The sequence below is a fragment of the Ctenopharyngodon idella genome, chromosome 12, assembly GCF_019924925.1.
Source record: "Ctenopharyngodon idella isolate HZGC_01 chromosome 12, HZGC01, whole genome shotgun sequence".
Classification (NCBI taxonomy): domain Eukaryota; kingdom Metazoa; phylum Chordata; class Actinopteri; order Cypriniformes; family Xenocyprididae; genus Ctenopharyngodon; species Ctenopharyngodon idella.
Window position 1 is genome coordinate 3,844,993 of NC_067231.1, and position 18,266 is coordinate 3,863,258.

The window sequence follows — 18,266 nt, forward strand, 5'->3', positions numbered from 1 at the left end:
AATTCTGAAACTGAATTGTAATTTAAAAGCATACTTACTGAATGATGCACAGCACTGCTATCTATCATTTTTTGAAGTACAAGGTAGATGCACTACAGGCAAGTTCCGCTCATTTCATCCAGACATTGTGGTACAATGAGTCCTGGGTTTTTAAGGAAAAATAGTCGGTAGATTTGCAAAAGCTTGCAAGGTTAATGGCATCAAAGCTTTAAAAAAATTCTCTCAAATGTATATTCACTTAATTATCCTTCATATCTATTAAAACTTCCACAAAACGTACTCAGATTTCATCTTGTTAGGCTGTAATCTGAATGAATTGGCATGTGCACTGTTTTGTTTTATGATACCATTGATTTCAAATATATTTTGTAGGGACACCAGGCCTACTGACTGCCCTGTTTAGCTTCTGTGAGACGTGACTAGACCACAGACAGTTCTGGCTTTTTTTTTCTTTTTTTTTTTAGGACTCACACCTTGTTTGCCTTTCAAATTGTGGTTGTGCTGTGCACAATGCTAAAATTGTGGGTTTTATAATATTTTGAGTTGTTAAGTTTTCTTCAGAAATCAGCAGAAATATCTATTATACATTTTTTTTATGGTAATTGGTAAATATTACCATAAAACAATATTATAGACAATACCAGTTTCATTGGTATTGGTATGTAAATATCTATGTATATTTTTATGGTATATGCCTGTAAAGTGTTTATTTCTGAATGTGATTGTCAGTACATTTTATCAGTATTTACCATACTTTCAAAACAAAAATTAAAATATGAAAAAATATGCAATATGAAAATTATTTTCAAATAAAGCATTTTCTTTATAAAAGACAAGATTTGGTCTTCTAAAATCCTTTTATATTTATATGTATATATTTATATACATATTATATTCAAGGTCATCTTTGATACAATAATTTGGAACAATAATATTCTGGAGGTTTTCCCACAGGAGTTTGTATATCATTTGACTAATTGTATGCAACATTTTATGCCTAGAAACATGGTGATTTTTTTCCTGGCTGTTGGCAATATTTTCAGATTTATGGAGTGATAAAAAGAGAAATCCAAATTACCAATTAATGACATTTAAAAACAAAATCAACACCATTTATTATTATTAAACAACAATTCCTTTATTAATACGGTTTATAGCAGGTGTAAACAGTGATTAACAAGCATTAATCTGAAGGGCGGGGTGGGGTGGGGTGCTATAAACCATTAATGCTCATTTAATTAGAGAGAATAAGCACCCCGTCCTCCTTTTGTCAATCACTGTGTCACACCCCCCACCACACAACACACTACACCACATCCACCATCTGCGGCGCTATCGAGCCCCCTGCACCCGCCACCACAACCCTGCAGGGGGCTCTAGTACTGAAGAAACACTGATGAGTCCGATCGATGAGAAACTGTGAGCTTGAGAGAGAAATCCGTCCTTTAAATAGCAGTCCTGCAGCTGACGTCACGCAGATTCCAAACATTCTTTGCATGTTTATGACGCGGTGCGTCACTCTCATTGTGACGTCATTCACAAGACTCTCTCTCTTTCTCTCTCTGTGTGTAATTCAGTAACAAACCCTGAATTCATTAACCCTGTAAAACCTGATATATGAAATAAGTATTTGTGTTGTTGTTGTTGTTGTTTATATCTTTAGAATGTATTTAACATATTTTTTTTAAAAAAATCTTTAAAAAGTTTGCATATGTGTTTTATCTTTTGTATCAAATTTTATACATCAGGGTTTTATGGCTCATATAGTGTGATATAGTGAGAAGCGACACTCAAGGAGGCCTAAATTGGGCAAAAATATGGAATTTGGTGCAGATGCTGATATTTATATGGCCAAAAAGTAAAAAGAAATTCTGCTTGTAATGTACTGTAAATTAATGAGATCTTTATAACAGTGGTACTGTTATTTACATAAAACACACACACACACACACACACACACGTTTGTTTGACTATATTAGTGAAGATATTCCATAGACTTCCACTGATTTTATGTCAGGTTAATGATATTTTAATATATATTTAATAATAATATCCATGTGACAAAATCATGCTGTAAGCACATGACATATTCTGACCACAAGATGTCGCTATTCGATCACTAACTATATAGACTGAAATGACAGGCATCAGGTCAAAGTGCATGTGCAATATTTACAAAACAGTATATTAGAATATTTAGGATGATCGTACATCATTTAAGTCACCCTTTAAGGAAAACAATAAATAAAGGATTTAATATTTAATAATAATAATAATAATAAAGCATATAAAATGAAGTGTATTGCATTGTATTTCTTTCATGGCTGGTACATTTTCTTCAGAAATCATCAGATTATATATATATATATATATATATACAGTATGACTACATCTTAAATTATATAGTACAATACACAAGGGAAATAAATTATGTTATAATACCATTGTTTTTATTATAATTTTCATTTTATTTATGTTTATTTAAGGTCACAAAGTGGACCAGATGCTGAAAATAATATTATTATCTGTAAAATTATCTGTATCTCTTTAAAAACCTGAAGGCAGCAGCATTAATTGGAAACAACATAAATTCAAATACACTTAACATTTAATAGAAAATCTGTTCATCACAGAGCTTTAATCAAATGTTGATCAGATCTCAGTTTCACATTAGGCTACTTGTGCACATAACAGTCTGACCTGGATATAAATCACATGATCATAAAACATACTGTCTGGTAACTGTATCATCGCCTCTGTGAAGATGTTCTTTCATCATTCTGATAAATAATAAAATTGAAGTTTCCTCCTTTATTTGTGTTCATGAACATGTGACATCTGGATTATTGTTACCATATACTTTTTTTGTTTTTACTCCTACCAGCTTGCAAATTGCCAGGATTTTCAATCATCTGTAAAATGTTTTATTTTATTGCATGTTTCTCTTTTTCCCCCAGATGTTAGAGGCAGCTTAATCCTTAATATCTTTCAAACTCAAAAACAAGCACTGATTTTATTTGCTCTTCGCTTTCTTCAGGTGTCCCTCCAGTCCCGTCCTTCTCTTTAGGTTTGTGTAGAGAAGTGCAAAGTTTATGATGTAGGTCGAGACACACACCACACAGAAATCACCCAAGACGAATGCAAGAATGGCAGCTAGATACACTGATCCGGCCACTGACACCCAAGAGGACATGACGAGGAAGAACACTGATCTGCTGGACACTAGCTGACCTGTAACCAAAAAGACCAAAATTACATTTGCACGTCCCCTTCAGACAATAATTCATACACCGATCAGGCAAAACATTATGACCACCTTCTTAATATTGGGTTTGTCCCAATTTTGCTGCCAAAACAGCCCTGACCCGTCGAGGCATGGACTCCACTAGACCCCTGAAGGTGTGCTGTGGTATCTGGACCAAGATGTTAGCAGCAGATCCTTTAAGTCCTGTAAGTTGTGAGGTGGGGCCTCCATGGATCGGACTTGTTTTTCAGCACATCCCACAGATGCTCGATTGGATTGAGATCTGGTGAATTTGGAGGCCAGAGTCAACACCTCAAACTCAATGTTGTGCTCCTCAAACCCTTCCTTAACCATTTTTGCTTTATGGCAGGGCGCATTATCCTGCTGAAAGTGTCTACAGCCACCAGGGAACACCATTTCCATGAAAGGGTGTACATGGTCTGCAACAATGCTTAGGTAGGTGGTACGTGTCAAAGAACATCCACATGGATGGCAGGACCCAAGGTTTACCAGCAGAACATTGCCCAAAGTATCACACTGCCTCCGCCGGCTTACCTTCTTCCCATAGTGCATCCTGGTGTCATGTGTTCCCCAGGTAAGCGACGCACACGCACCCGGCCATCCACGTGATGTAAAAGAAAACGTGATTCATCAGACCAGGCCACCTTCTTCCATTGCTCCGTGGTCCAGTTCTGATGCTCACGTGCCCACTGTTGACGCTTTCGGTGGTGGACACGGGTCAGCATGGGCACCCTGACTGGTCTGCAGTTTTGGAGATGCTCTGACCCAGTCGTCTAGCCATCACAATTTGGCCCTTGTCAAACTCGCTCAAATCCTTACGCTTGCCCATTTTTCCTGCTTCTAACACATCAACTTAGAGGACAAAATGTTCACTTGCTGCCTAATATATATGCACCCACTAACAGGTGCCGTGATGAAGAGATAATCAGTGTTATTCACCTCACCTGTCAGTGCTCATAATGTCATGCCTGATCGGTGTATATACAATAATTGCAAAATTAGAATTTATTTGCAGGTGTCACTTGGTTTGATATTTTGTTATTGTTGACCCTGTATAAATCATTAGTGTCCTAACAGCACTTACCCAAACCCAGCTGCAGCATATAGAAAATGATTCCCAGCACACTGTTTGGCTGATTCAACACACTGTCTTTGGAAGTAAAGATCTGGACGAGCCCAAATCCACGTCCCCATCTGAAAGAAGGATCAAAGTTTCAGGGGTTGATAACATCATTTGCCTGTAAATATTCACTATTTGCAGGTTCCATAAAATCAAAATAATTATAGATAATCAGTATTGGCTGATAAAAGCAAATTTTCACACTATCGGCCAATACTTTAAAAACAGCCGATAGTCAGGGCCGATATATCCTGTCAATAAGAAGAGGGCAGGAAAATGCACTGAATTTGTGTTTTGTGTAAAGAAAGTGCTAAGAAACCAGTTTGTTAATCAATATTAACAGAAATTATATGAATTAATAACATTCAGAAAGTTAAGAAATATTAATTTAATCATCAGAATTTAGTTAATGTGTTAATATTAATTTGAGTAATGTGTTTGTTTATAACTGATACCAGTTACTCTGAAACAAGCTGAAGAAATGGAGAAAATAAAGTTTTTATTTGCATTTCTTTCAAAATATAATAATTAAAAATATAATGATTAATTAAGAATCATAATGAAATTATCATTAATTTACAAGGTGGTATAAAAGGCAGAACTCCAAATTATCGGTACTGACCGATATCACTCTGAATTATCGGCTATCGATATCGGTGGAGAAATGTAGTATCAGTGCATTTCTAAAAATAATCATGGACTGGTACATTTTGGCCTATTTAGCTTTTCATAACGTTTTTCTGGAAAGAAAACACAAATTAAACTTTGAAGTGTTTGATTTATTGTATTTTCAATTACAATAGGCCTACATATATGTTTTTGTTTTCAAAATTAGTCTTTTTCTTATGAACTAAGTTAGAAATCTCCACTTAAGCAGCAGCAACACCAAACACTGCATTTTTATACCTATAGATTTTCACACGGGGGTTTGTTCATATATCATTTGACTAATTTTATGCAACATTTTATTCCTAAAAACATGGTGATTTTTTTTTTTTTTTTTTTCTGTCTGTATTCAAATATGTGCAGATTTAATTAGATAACGCCTTATTTGCATATTTAAACATACCATTTTAGAAAAGGTGAAACAGAAAAAAAATTTTGTGACTCTTAATGTTATCAGTCAACTGGGGAAATATGGAAATATGGTGTAGGCTACTGTATTCACATTAATTATAGCCTAAGTTAGATGCATGAAAACTGCCACGACTGAAATGAACGCATTTACCTGGAGGTGAAGACCTTAGAGCAGCTCACGGAATGGCCCAGGTCGCACATCGCGCGATATTCGGGATCATTCTCCCGGGAAAGTTCGACGTATAGCGCGTAAACCGACAGAACTAAACCCAGAAAACAGAGGATGAGGCGAACGCTATATTCCCATTTAGGAACTCCAGTAGCTGAATGGCTCGAGGACATTGCAGTGACAGTGTCAAGAGGTTTTATAACGAATTACCTAATTTACAAAAGCCTGTTTTGTAGACTTGTAGACTAAAGTTGCTACTCTTACGTGCAACGTGTAACTGTAGAATATGTAAGTTCGACTCCCACCTTGTCACAATATACTGCAACGTGGAAAAGCCTGAGGCAAGAGCTGTGATTGGTCCAAAGAAGTCAAACGCGTGACAACCGATTTTACTGACTATAACGGTTTCCAATGGGGTGATGCGTTTTGTCCTCCAGGGGGCGCTTCGCGGCTCAGATTGTCTAAAGCCCCATTCATATCCCAGTAAATCCATAAACATTCAACGGATAAAAATATAATCGTTTTAATCTATTACGTGCAAATATTTGTACCTGACATTTGAATTTAAATTTACCACAACACTCTAATACATGCCCAATCATCTGTACTGATCAGTGCTGAGAAAAGTATGATGGAAAGTCCGACTGATGGGAGATAACATGCACTGACTAGTAAAGTAAATATTTAAATCCAGCCCTTTTGCTTTGTATGTACCGACGCGAGCGCTTTGATTGGACGGATGGTGCAGAAGGTTCGCGCGCGGACGGTCAGTGTCCAGTTAGATTAATACGTTTGGCAATGTAAACAATGATGTAAACACTGGCCCTATCCGGTTTGGATGATTCATTCCACGTGTTTGTTAAATATTCGAATATTGTGAACAAATGTATTTTTGTTGTATGGTGACACCAAATGTGAAGAAATTAAAAACAAATAAGTAAATAAATAAATAAATGCAATAATAGGGAATTAATTAAAGGAATAGGAATATATGACTTGATAAAACAAAGACAATTCCTTTTTAATTACATTTATTCCTTGAATTTACTCATGTATACGTGTAAAAAAAAATAGTTTTATATTTATACAATATATTCTATATTAAATCGATAAATAAAGTTCAGTCAGGACTCTTTGTTTATTAATTTATATTACTATTATTTATTTAGCCTATTTATTTATTTGTTTGTGTTTAATTTCTGCAGGTTTGGGTCTCCATTTTTTGTGTTTAGAAATTACTATATAGTAGTTTAACATGCTAAAGCAAGTGCGCGTCTTTCTTATTTACACTCGATTCATCAGTGTCGACGCCGCCCAAAGAATGACCCTATTCCACACTTCAAAAGAGCCCGCCCCTCGAGCATGTTCTCGAATCCCATTGGTTAATCCACTTGCAAGCATAGAGACGATTGGTAGCTTTGCTGCCGTTCAAACACAATACGGAAGAATACAAGGAAGTAAAACATTGGTTCGTGATAGCGAAGAATAGACATGCTTTGAAAGAACCGCTCCGAATTCCCACTGCTTCTATATATTTACAGGTAATTATTACCGCTTTCATAACCCAACATATGCTTTTATTTGTCTTTGTTATAACATGAAAAGAAAGAAAGAAAGGGTGAATATATTATCTTTAAAGATATTTTGGGGCCAGTAGGCTCTCACGTCCCTGCGGCAAATAAACAGGATTAATTGCTCACAAACGACAGATACGCCCTGCTGGACCTGTAGTATGTTGTAATGAGCAATTACAAAGAAGTGATTAGCAATGTGTGTTTCTGTTATTTTATGGCTTCACGTCTAAGCTACTCACACCTCTGTGTGCACCTTGCATTGTTGTATTTCTTAAAACATTAAATACACAGAGGATAAGGGGATTTTTTTTATTATTATTATTTCAAACAAAGGGTTAAAAATGTGCTCCATGAAAGTGGTGCTGCTTTTGAAATAGGCTACTGTAAATTACTGTCTGTTTTGTTACTGATTAAAAGGAAAGGTTAGTTAGATTGTGCATTAACTGTCTGGAACTTCGATATTGTCCAAGAGACGTTTAGAGTCCATTAAAATAAGGTGAACAGAAAGCAAAAATCACAATCTTGACCCTAGAACTGATCTCTGACTGTTTTGTTTCAGAATGGCATCCAATGAGAGGGACGAGACAAATGACACTCAAGCAGTGCCGGCCCGTAAAGCCTCAGAGGGCAACAGCAGGAGAGAGGGTGACACTGACAACAACCATCACAGAAGCGTTACAGAAGGACCCCCTCAACCTAGCGATGACACGTCCATTGTAACAGATACAACTACTGTTGCAGATAAGAACTTGGCTCTGCTCAAAGCCCACTCCTTAGATGTGAAGTTTGAAGTTGGCGAAGAATATGACGTTATTGAGACCATTGGCACAGGTGCTTATGGTGTCGTCTCATCAGCCCGAAGACGAGACAATGGTAAGGGTGCCAAGATGCATGTCTATGATTTAAAATAATCTGACTAAATCTCTGACGTTAGAATCCACTATTATTATTATTACATCATTATTAATATATTATTGTTATTAGTATTATTACTACAGCATTATTAATATATGATTATTACGTATTGTAATAATAATAATAATATACTAATAATGCTGTAGTAATAATGATAATAATTATTGTTATTATTATTACCAGGGACATTATTTGCTGTTTATTAAAATGCAATATGTATATTTTGTATACTTATTTTATGCAAGTATTATATTTTTAAGATAATGTATTATAATTAGGGCTGTGAATTGATCATGTTAAACTAGTGAAATTTCAAAAATGAAAATTCTGTCAATAATTACTCACCCTCATGTCGTTCCACATGCGTAAGACCTTCGTTCATCTTCGGAACACAAATAAAGATATTTTTTATGAAATCTTAGCAATTTCTGACCCTCCATTGAGAGTCCACGCAACTACCACTCTGATGCTTCAAAAAGTTCATAAAGAGATTGTAAAATTAATCCTCATGAATTGAGCAGTTTAGTCCAAATGTTCTGAAAAAACACGATCGCTTTATATGATGAACAGATTAAATTTAGGTTTTTCATTTTGGGGTGAATGAACACACTTAAAGGATTAGTTCATTTTCAAATAAAAATTAGCCCAAGCTTTTCTCACCCTCAAGCCATCCTAGGTGTATATGACTTTCTTCTTTCTGATTAATACAATCGAAGAAATATTAATAAATATCCTGATGCATCCGAGCTTTATTATGGCAGTGAACAGGGTTCACGAGTATGAGCTGAAGAAAGTGCATCCATCCACATCCATCCATCATAAACATATTCCACACGGCTCCGGGGGGTTAATAAAGGCCTTCTGAAGTGAAGCGATGCGTTTGTGTAAAAAAAAATAATTAAAAAAATCCATATTTAACAAGTTATGAAGTAAAATATCTAGCTTTCGCTAGACCGTTTTCCGTATTCAACATACAAAGAAAGTGTAAAACACTTGCAGTTCAGAAAGCTTACGATACATCCTACGCCTTGCCTATTCAACTTACGGAAAAAGTGTAACTGACGCGATGCCAGTTCACAGGAATCTAATGTTATTTATGCATTCAGGCCAGCAGGTGGCAATAAAGAAGATCCCTAATGCCTTTGAGGTTGTGACGAATGCCAAACGCACGTTGAGAGAGCTGAAGATTCTGAAGCACTTCAAACACGACAACATCATCGCCATTAAAGATATTCTCCAGCCTGTGGTCCCTCACTCGGCTTTCAAATCAGTGTAAGCTTGACTATGAAATGGCATGCACTACATTTTCTCTCTTCATATATGATGTTCTAAAAGTGTCTCTCGTTCTTTAGGTACGTGGTTCTTGACCTCATGGAGAGCGACCTACATCAGATCATTCACTCCCGGCAACCTCTGACTCCAGAACACACACGCTACTTCCTGTACCAGCTGTTAAGAGGCCTGAAATACATTCATTCGGCCAACGTCATTCACCGCGATCTCAAGCCGTCCAACCTGCTGGTCAATGAAAACTGCGAGCTGAAGATCGGTGACTTCGGCATGGCACGTGGATTGAGCGCGTCCCATTCCGAAGAGTCCCGTTCCTTTATGACTGAGTACGTGGCCACCCGCTGGTACCGCGCGCCTGAGCTCATGTTGTCCCTGCACCACTACAGCTTGGCCATCGACCTCTGGTCTGTGGGCTGCATCTTCGGCGAGATGCTCGGCAGGAGGCAGATGTTTCCGGGGAAAAACTATGTGCATCAGCTGCAGCTGATTCTTTCGGTTTTGGGCACGCCGCCCGAGAGCATCATCAGCACGATAGGGTCGGACCGGGTGCGCTCTTACGTACGGAGCCTCCCTTCAAAAACGGCAGAACCGCTTGCAGCACTGTATCCACAGGCCGAGCCCAGTGCGCTGGACTTGTTGGCCGCGATGCTCCGCTTTGACCCTCGTGAAAGGATCAGTGCATGTCAGGCGCTAGAACACCCCTACCTCGCTAAGTACCATGACCCTGACGACGAGCCAGTGTGCGTTCCCGCCTTCGATTTCGAGTTCGACCGGCAGCCCATGGGCAAAGAACAAATCAAAGAAGCTATACTAACAGAAATCGGGGACTTCCATAAGAAGAAGCTGGGTGTCAGGAAGAGGATCCAGTTTAAGCCGCTCCATTCTTCTGGTTCAGCGGTGGTCGGCGTCTCCAGTAACACCCTTTGCACGGCTCCACAGTCTCAAAACCTGAATGATACAGCACAAACTTGCCAACAGCACAATCTCAACTACAAACCAACAGACGGTACACAAACTCAGCTTCAAGCCCGACATCATCTCACTCACATTTTGCCACATTTGGCTCAGTCGCTAAGCTGCCAGGATGTAGACATGCTCAGCGCGAACTCTGACGGCCAGCCTGAAACCATAGATCTGACCACTCCCACAGACAAGGACACGTCTTTTACTGAACCAGTGACGGACTGCACAAAAAAGGAGCTTGTCTCGTCCAATCACACTCTTCCCAAACAAATGCCTCCGTCCCATCCCATCTCTCAGACTCCGCCCACTTCAAGTCTTCCGCAGTCTATGCCTTCACTCTCGCTCACACAGTCCCAAGCTCAGTCGCTCTCTGAAAACCTCTCTCGTTCCCTTGGAAAAGGAGGGAAAGCGGCAACCGGGGAAGGCACAAAAAAAGAGGGAGCAATTTCAGATAACACAAAAGCAGCTCTCAAAGCTGCTTTGCTCAAATCAGCACTAAGGCAGAAGGCTCGAGGTGAGAGAGTTTGCAGTGTGTGTGTGTGTGGCCATAGACTACTTAATATTTATAAATACTTTACATATCTTAAAATATGTCGCTGCCATTGTTTTGTCTCAAGATGAACACCAGTAATGTTTTTTTCTAAGGCACGTTTAAAAAAGCTACTTAAATGTCCTAATTGAACCAAGGCCTAATCCTGGCTTAATCTAAGCCCTGTCTGTGAAACCGGGCCTAAGAGTTTTTCAAACTTTGATGCTACAGACTCCAGATATGATGATCCCCATGTGAGGATGCCTCTTCCTAAAATATAAAATCTAACTAATTCATGTATAAAATTATTTTTTTTGTATTTAAACACACATATTTTATATTTAACACACACACACACACACACACACATATGATAATGATGATTAGCCATTCAGTCGTATCCGACTCTTGGTGATCCGATGGGCTGGCTCTCGCCATACTTTCAGGACTTTCACTTTCTTTTTCAGCTGTTCTATGCCTAAGCCATTGTCACTTTTGATGATGTTGAGCCAACGCACACACACACACACACACACACACGCACACACATATATATATATATATATATATATATATACAGAAATAAATTACATGCCTTTCATGCCTTAAAATAGCTTGAATGTAACTCTACACCCTTGTTTCAGTTAGTATACATGGAAGCATGAATATGCAAATTAGCCCCGCCCCCACTCACTCACACAAGTTCAGAGATCCACTTTTCTGTAGTAAACACTGCACAGTGGCAAGTGGAAATACTGGTTTAAAGGGTTAGTTCACCCAAAAATTAAAATTCTGTCATTTTTTATTCACCCTGATCGTCGTTCCACATTAGTAAGACCTTCGTTCATCTTCGGAACACAAATTAAGATCGCTGAGTCTGAGAGGTTTCTGTCTCTCCATAGAGATCAAACGCAACAACCACTCCAAGGTCCAGAAAGGTAGGAAAAAGACATCGTAAAAGTACTCCATGTGTTCAATTTTATGAAGCAACGTGAGTGCTTTGTTTGCGCAAAAAAACATAATTTACCACTTTACTTTCAAAATATTGATCTGGAATGCGCGTTCGCGAGAGCCAATTGTGAGACTCATGTGTTTTGTGTTCACGCGAGAGCTGGCACTGTTGCATGAACACGCTTTGGATAATATTATTTTGTGAATAAAGTGGTAAAATATGTTTTTTTTTTGTTGTTTTTTGTTTGTGCAAAAAACAAAGCACTCATGTTGCTTCATAAAATTGAGTTTAAGCCACTGGAGTCACATGGAGTACTTTAATGATGTCTTTTTCCTACCTTTCTGGACCTTGGAGTGGAAGTTGCGTTGGATCTCTATGGAGAGACAGAAACCTCTCAAACTTCATCAAAAAGATCTTCATTTGTGTTCCAAAGATGAACTAAGGTCTTATGGATGTGGGTGAGTAATAAATGACAGAATTTTCATTTTTGGGTGAACTAACCCTTTAATTCAGCCATATATGTTTGAACCAGAAACTGATTCAGAAGAAGTGGAAGAGTGAATTATACAGGCTCATCTACAAAGTCGATGTATTTTATCATATTAAAAACACCACATAGACATTTAAACAACATTAAAAAAAACGGGGTTTTTTTTTTTTACTTGCCTAGTTTTATGATATTAATTTATTTTTCTCTTATCCAAGAAAATGGTCATGATAACATTGTACTGATTTTTTTCTTCCCCAGATGGAGGCTCTGCAGCTCATGGTATAGATTTACTTAGAGAAGCTGCCGGAAGTTTATCCTCGTCGCTCTCCTCCTGTAACTCTGGTCCAGAGCATAAGAAGCCAGTCACGGCCCAGGAGAGACAACGAGAGAGGGAAGAGAAGCGGAGGAAGAGGCAAGAGCGTGCTATGGAGCGAAAGAGGAAGCTGAAAGAGAAGGAGAAAAAGGAGGGGAAACGAGGAGAATCTTTGGGTGGCGTTTTACTCAGCGACAATGACAAGAAGCTGTTGGAGCGCTGGGGACGAATGATGGACAACCGAGTGGACAAATCGCAGACCGCAGAAACCAATGGTGCCAAAACCAGTGAGAGCAAGACGGTCCAAATCCAGCCAGCAACAGGAAGCAACCTCGTAAAAACAAACTCAGTCGGAGGGGAATCATTGCCGCCAAAACAACCCAACGAAGTGCCACAAATGCTGCCTCAAATGGGACAGTGTGTCACAGCTGGAATATTCCATCCAACTCCGACCCATGATGCAGCACCTGTCTCTTTAGGGCCAGCTCAGAATGGAGACGTTGGCATAGTTGCAGTAGGAGGAGGCGGAAATGTTGGCGGTTTAGGTGTGGTAACGGCCCCATGTGCCTTTGCCAAAAACAACATATTAAAACCTCAGTTTCTGAGTGTTGGAACAATGTTCACTGGTCTTGAGAACTGGACAGGGACACCTCAACACAAAACCCACCAGACTCCACCAGAACTGAACAATCCCGCTCACACAGGCTTTGCGCATTTGCAACCCCAGCAGAAGCCCGTCCCACAGTCCAACGCTCACATCCAGCTGCTGCCGCTGGAACCTTTTATGACTAAACCACCAGCCCTGAACCCCAGCATTGGTATTTCGGACACCAGCACGAATCCAGAGACCGGCGATGGTCCTCAAACCCTGGACAAACTTTGCATTTTGGGGGACCGACAGAATGGCTCTCATTCACAGGGCCCTTCAAAACAGCCTCCAGGAGCTGCAGCTCAACCCTGCCTTAGTCTCACGGACACGGGACAGTCAACAAACAGCATTCCTGATATCCACACCGTCACGCAGCAGCTCTCAAAGTCACAGGTGAAGATTTATCTATAATATATGACTGTGAGCCTTCTTTCAATGCGAGCATATGAATTCATTTATTTTTATAGAGTTTCATTGTCCGCCGGATGAAAATCAACTCTGATCCCTTAGAAAAGTGACACCTGATCTCAACACGACACTTAATTTGAGTTATTGAGTTATCGTGGTCATGGATAACCTGGAACCATTAGGAAAATTTAAAATGGATATTTCTAGGCCTAAAAAATAAATGGAAAGGAGTCAAATCTTAAAATGTCATGGACATTTCTGTAGTTTCTAGTCGTTTTCTGCTCCAAAATATTACATGAGCAAGATATAAAGTAAACAGTGACCGCAAGCCATAATTGATGGTGTTATTGTACACAAATAAATATAATCATTTAAAACTATTAATTCCAAAGGCCATTATATGACAAAGAAATGGAAATCAAGACCAACAACAATTAAACTTAATCTAAAAAACCTTTATCCAGTAAACACAAATAACCAGTAAGGTTATGGACATTAATCCATTTTTATATATATATATATATATATATATATATAATTATTATTATTATTATTATTACTTTATTGAAAAAACCTATACCCCTCAAGAGGCCATGCAATGCATTATTATTTTTATTTTTTACTATAATTTATATATTTAGTGAATTTTATTTATTTGTTTATTTTTAAACCTGTAGCACCCAGAGGTTATGCCATGCATTATTATATTTCTTTTTATCTATCTATCTATCAATCTATCTATCAATTTCTATCTATCTATCTATCTTTTAAAACTACTAAACTAAAACTTAAACTATTTCAAACTGAAAGGCTTTTAAAACTATTTCAAACTTTCTGGACCGGCTTTTTCAAGCCAACTTAAAGTTTGTCTACAAACATTTTTATCTAGTTTTTATTTTATTAATATATACTATTTATTTATTTTTTAAACCTGTAGCCCCTAGAAGTCATGCCATGTAATTTTATTATTTGCTCTCACAAATGTATGGAGGCCTGTTTCTATCTCAGGGTAATGAAGAAAAATGTAATTTTGAGATAAAGTTAAAAATAATAATTCACATTGTGATATATAAAGTCAGAATTGGGAGAAATAAAGTTGCAGTTACCTTTTATTTTTACTTTGTGATTGAAATTGGCTTCCATATTTATGTGACCTTTATTATGTTTGGAAAACATAATCACTACTTTGCACACTATATATTCCTTATATATTTATATTTGATTTTAAACTCTTTCATTTGTTTCATTCTTCTCTTTAATCTCAACTTTGTCCTTTTCCCTGCCAGGTTGAAGACATTTTGCCTCCGGTTTTCTCAGTGACCCCAAAAGGCAGTGGAGCTGGATACGGTGTAGGCTTCGACCTCGATGACCTCCTCACTCAGTCTCTTACTGAACTCCAGCACTCCGACCTCAGGGAAAGGTCAGTTCAATTCTCAGTGACCGCAAAGTGCACACTCTATTTTTGAACTGTAAGTCACTGCAAATTACAATGCTTGACTCTTGTGAACAGTACCGGTCAAAAATTTGGAAACAAGCTTGTTTCCCCCGTGAGATAAAAAATAAAAAAGGTAATTGCGACTTTTATCTCACAGTTCTGACTTTTTTCTCACAATTGCGAGTTATAAAGTCAGAATTGCGAGATATAAAGTCAGAATTGTGAGATATAAAGTCACAATTGTGCAATATGAACTCGCAATTGCGAGAAAAAAGTCAGAATTGCGACTTTATATCTCACAATTCTGAATTTATAACACGCAATTCTGAGTTTAAATCTTGCAGTTGCGAGAAAAAAGAATTGTGAGGAAAAAGGTCGCAATTACATTTTTCATTTTTTTATTTAGTGGCAGAAACAAGCTTCCATACTCATCAAGCCTGCATTTATTTGATCAAAAATACAGAAAAAAACAGTAATATTGTGAAATATTATTACAATTTAAAATAATAGTTTTATATTATAATATACTTTGAAATATAATTTATTTCTGTGATACAAAAGCTGAATTTTCAGCATCATTACTCCAGTCTTCAGTGTCACATGACCCTTCAGAAATCATTCTAATATGCTGATTTGATACTCCGTTATTATCAATGTTGGAAACAGTTGTGCTTCTTAATATATTTATGGAACCTGTGATACTTTTTTCATAGTTCATTGATGAATTAAAAGTTAACAAGATCAGCATTTATCCAAAATAGAAATCTTTTCTAACAATATAAGTCTTTACTATTTAATTAATAGTAGTAGTTCAGCTTTGATCACAGAAATAAATTATATTTTAAAGTATAATGAGCATAAGAGACTTCTTTCAAAAACAGTAAAAATAGTAATGTTTCCAAACTTTTGACCGGTACTGTACATATTGGGAATATAATTGGCTCTGTGATGAATTGCTAATGCTCCTCTATTGTAGGTCACTTAGGATAAAAGCGTTTACTTATTGTATTAAAGTAAATAAATGTACATTTCAATGGTCTCCTTTCTTGTTTTCACTAGCCACAATGACTTGGCCCCCCTGTCTGCATCCCTGCTCTCTGATTGGCTCGAGGTACACCGCATGACCCCCGCTGACATGGAGTCACTTCAGCAGGAGCTCCAGCTCGGATCTCCCATGATCCTCTCCGACAACTCAACGCTTCCTGATACCTGATACACCAGTACATGCATTTCATCTCCATCCCCTCGTAGAACCGGTTGAGGTCCGTGAACAGAGGAACTTGATAGCTATATTGTCTACCAGTGTACTAGACCTAGCGTGGGTAGAAAGAATATCTTTGAGGCTCCAAATTATTAAGGTCTTACCCAGAAAAGTGCCTTTATCTTTAATGGGTTCACATACATTATTTACTTGTGCCAACATTAAAGTATGATGCTGTTCGGTTCTTAAGGGTGCTTCCATTCTTGGAATTTCAGTGCCATCGTAAAGCAATTCAGATCCAGGGAAGAAGAGTTCAGCTGTGCTAGTGCCATTGATTCACCCTGGAATTATTCAGCTGATTTTAAAGAACATTCAAGCCGACAGCATTGAAATAACAGCTGTTGTTTAGCAGACCAGTGTTTAAAGCTATTTTTTAGTACACTACAGTAGGAGTCGCCACCAGGGCAGCAGTATTACTGTGATGAAACACAATAAGGGCAGCAGAGCACAATGGAGACTGTAGAAAGTAGTGCAGAGTAGAAAAACATTTCATTTGATGTTGCATGAATGCCTTGTAGAAAATAGTGACACTTGCTGCACCAACATGCAGATTTGTTCAGTTTTACACCAGCAACGGAAAAAGTATTGTTGTCTTGAATAAAGCTCTCAAAGGGATTTTGTCGCATTCCTTTGCAATGTTCTGTTGTTTTTTTACACAGAAGGCACTTAGTCAAGGTGAATTTGCATATTAATACTAAGTCACACCCTTGTTATTCTTGCAAAAATTCTTGCATAATTCAAAGCATTTCTGTCTGTTGTTTTTCGTTTTAAAAAGTGGTTATGCAATAACGTGATGAAAAAGTCAAAAGCTTCTCTGTAAAATAAAAAATGAGAAGCCTCATTTGAAAGTCACCGAATCAATACATAAATTCAATTATGTTAAAGGGCTAGTTCATGCAAAAATGAAAATTCTGTGATTATTTTCTCACCCTCATGTCGTTCCAAACCCGTAAGACCTTCATTCATCTTCGGAACACAAATTAAGATATTTTTGATGAAATCTTGAGAGATTTCTGTCCCTCCATTGACAGACAATTTAAATTTGAAGCTTCAAAAAGTTCATAAAGAGATTGTAAAACTAATATGAATTGAGAATTTTCTGAAGAGACACGATTGCTTTATATGAACAGATTGAATTTAGGCTTTTATTCACATATAAGCATTGATCAGTGAACATAAGCTGAAGCTCAACCGAACCTGCTTGACGCGTGAGAACAAACCTTTTGCGGAAGCTCAAACGTGCTGCGTAACACGAGAATGAACCTCAGTGGTTCTCTCACGCATCAAGCACGCATGCTTGAGCTTCAGTTTACCACAACTGATGTGTGAGTTGATAAATGTTTATGTGAAAAAGTCTAAATTCAATCCGTTCATCATATAAGCCGCTCAATTCATATGGATTAGTTTTACGATCTCTTTAACTTTTTGAAGCGTCAAAGTTTCAGTTGCATAGCTGTCATTGTCAGATTTCATCAAAAAGACCTTCATTTGTGTTGCAAAGATGAACGAAAGTCTTTCGGGTTTGGAACGACATGAGGGTGAGTAATTAATGACAGAATTTTCAATTTTGGGTGAACTAACCCTTTAAATTAGTAAGTACCTTGGAGCAAATGTAGGTGTTTTCTCTTCTGTTGCATCATTCAATTTTTGAGATTTGGGAAACAAATACTGCTTGTATCCTCTCTGGGTACCTTGTGTCACTGTTATAATTTGGATCATATTTTTGGATAATTTCTAATTATGTTTAAAACACATATCTTCCATAGACTTGCATTAGACAACACAGAAGCTTGTCTGAGAAAAGGCCAGACGGCAAAAGTTACTATGATAGGATTGGTCAGTAATGTTTACCTCTA

The 18,266-nt window shown here is 37.7% G+C and overlaps 2 protein-coding genes across 2 annotated transcripts; one reads left to right on the forward strand and one right to left on the reverse strand.

Annotated features, from left to right (window-relative positions):
• Positions 1-2,590: 2,590 nt before the first annotated feature.
• vkorc1 (vitamin K epoxide reductase complex, subunit 1) lies at positions 2,591-6,218 on the reverse strand. The gene is made up of 3 exons (XM_051914761.1): positions 5,614-6,218; positions 4,350-4,459; positions 2,591-3,231 (listed from the first exon to the last, which is right to left on the reverse strand). The coding sequence occupies exons 1-3, from the start codon at positions 5,802-5,804 to the stop codon at positions 3,014-3,016; spliced, it is 519 nt and encodes a 172-aa protein (XP_051770721.1). The 5' UTR covers positions 5,805-6,218; the 3' UTR covers positions 2,591-3,013.
• Positions 6,219-7,064: 846 nt separating this feature from the next.
• Positions 7,065-17,035, forward strand: mapk7 (mitogen-activated protein kinase 7). The gene is made up of 7 exons (XM_051914752.1): positions 7,065-7,172; positions 7,765-8,078; positions 9,227-9,392; positions 9,473-10,887; positions 12,603-13,699; positions 15,001-15,134; positions 16,209-17,035. The coding sequence occupies exons 2-7, from the start codon at positions 7,766-7,768 to the stop codon at positions 16,360-16,362; spliced, it is 3,279 nt and encodes a 1,092-aa protein (XP_051770712.1). The 5' UTR covers positions 7,065-7,172; position 7,765; the 3' UTR covers positions 16,363-17,035.
• The last annotated feature ends 1,231 nt before the right edge of the window (positions 17,036-18,266 follow it).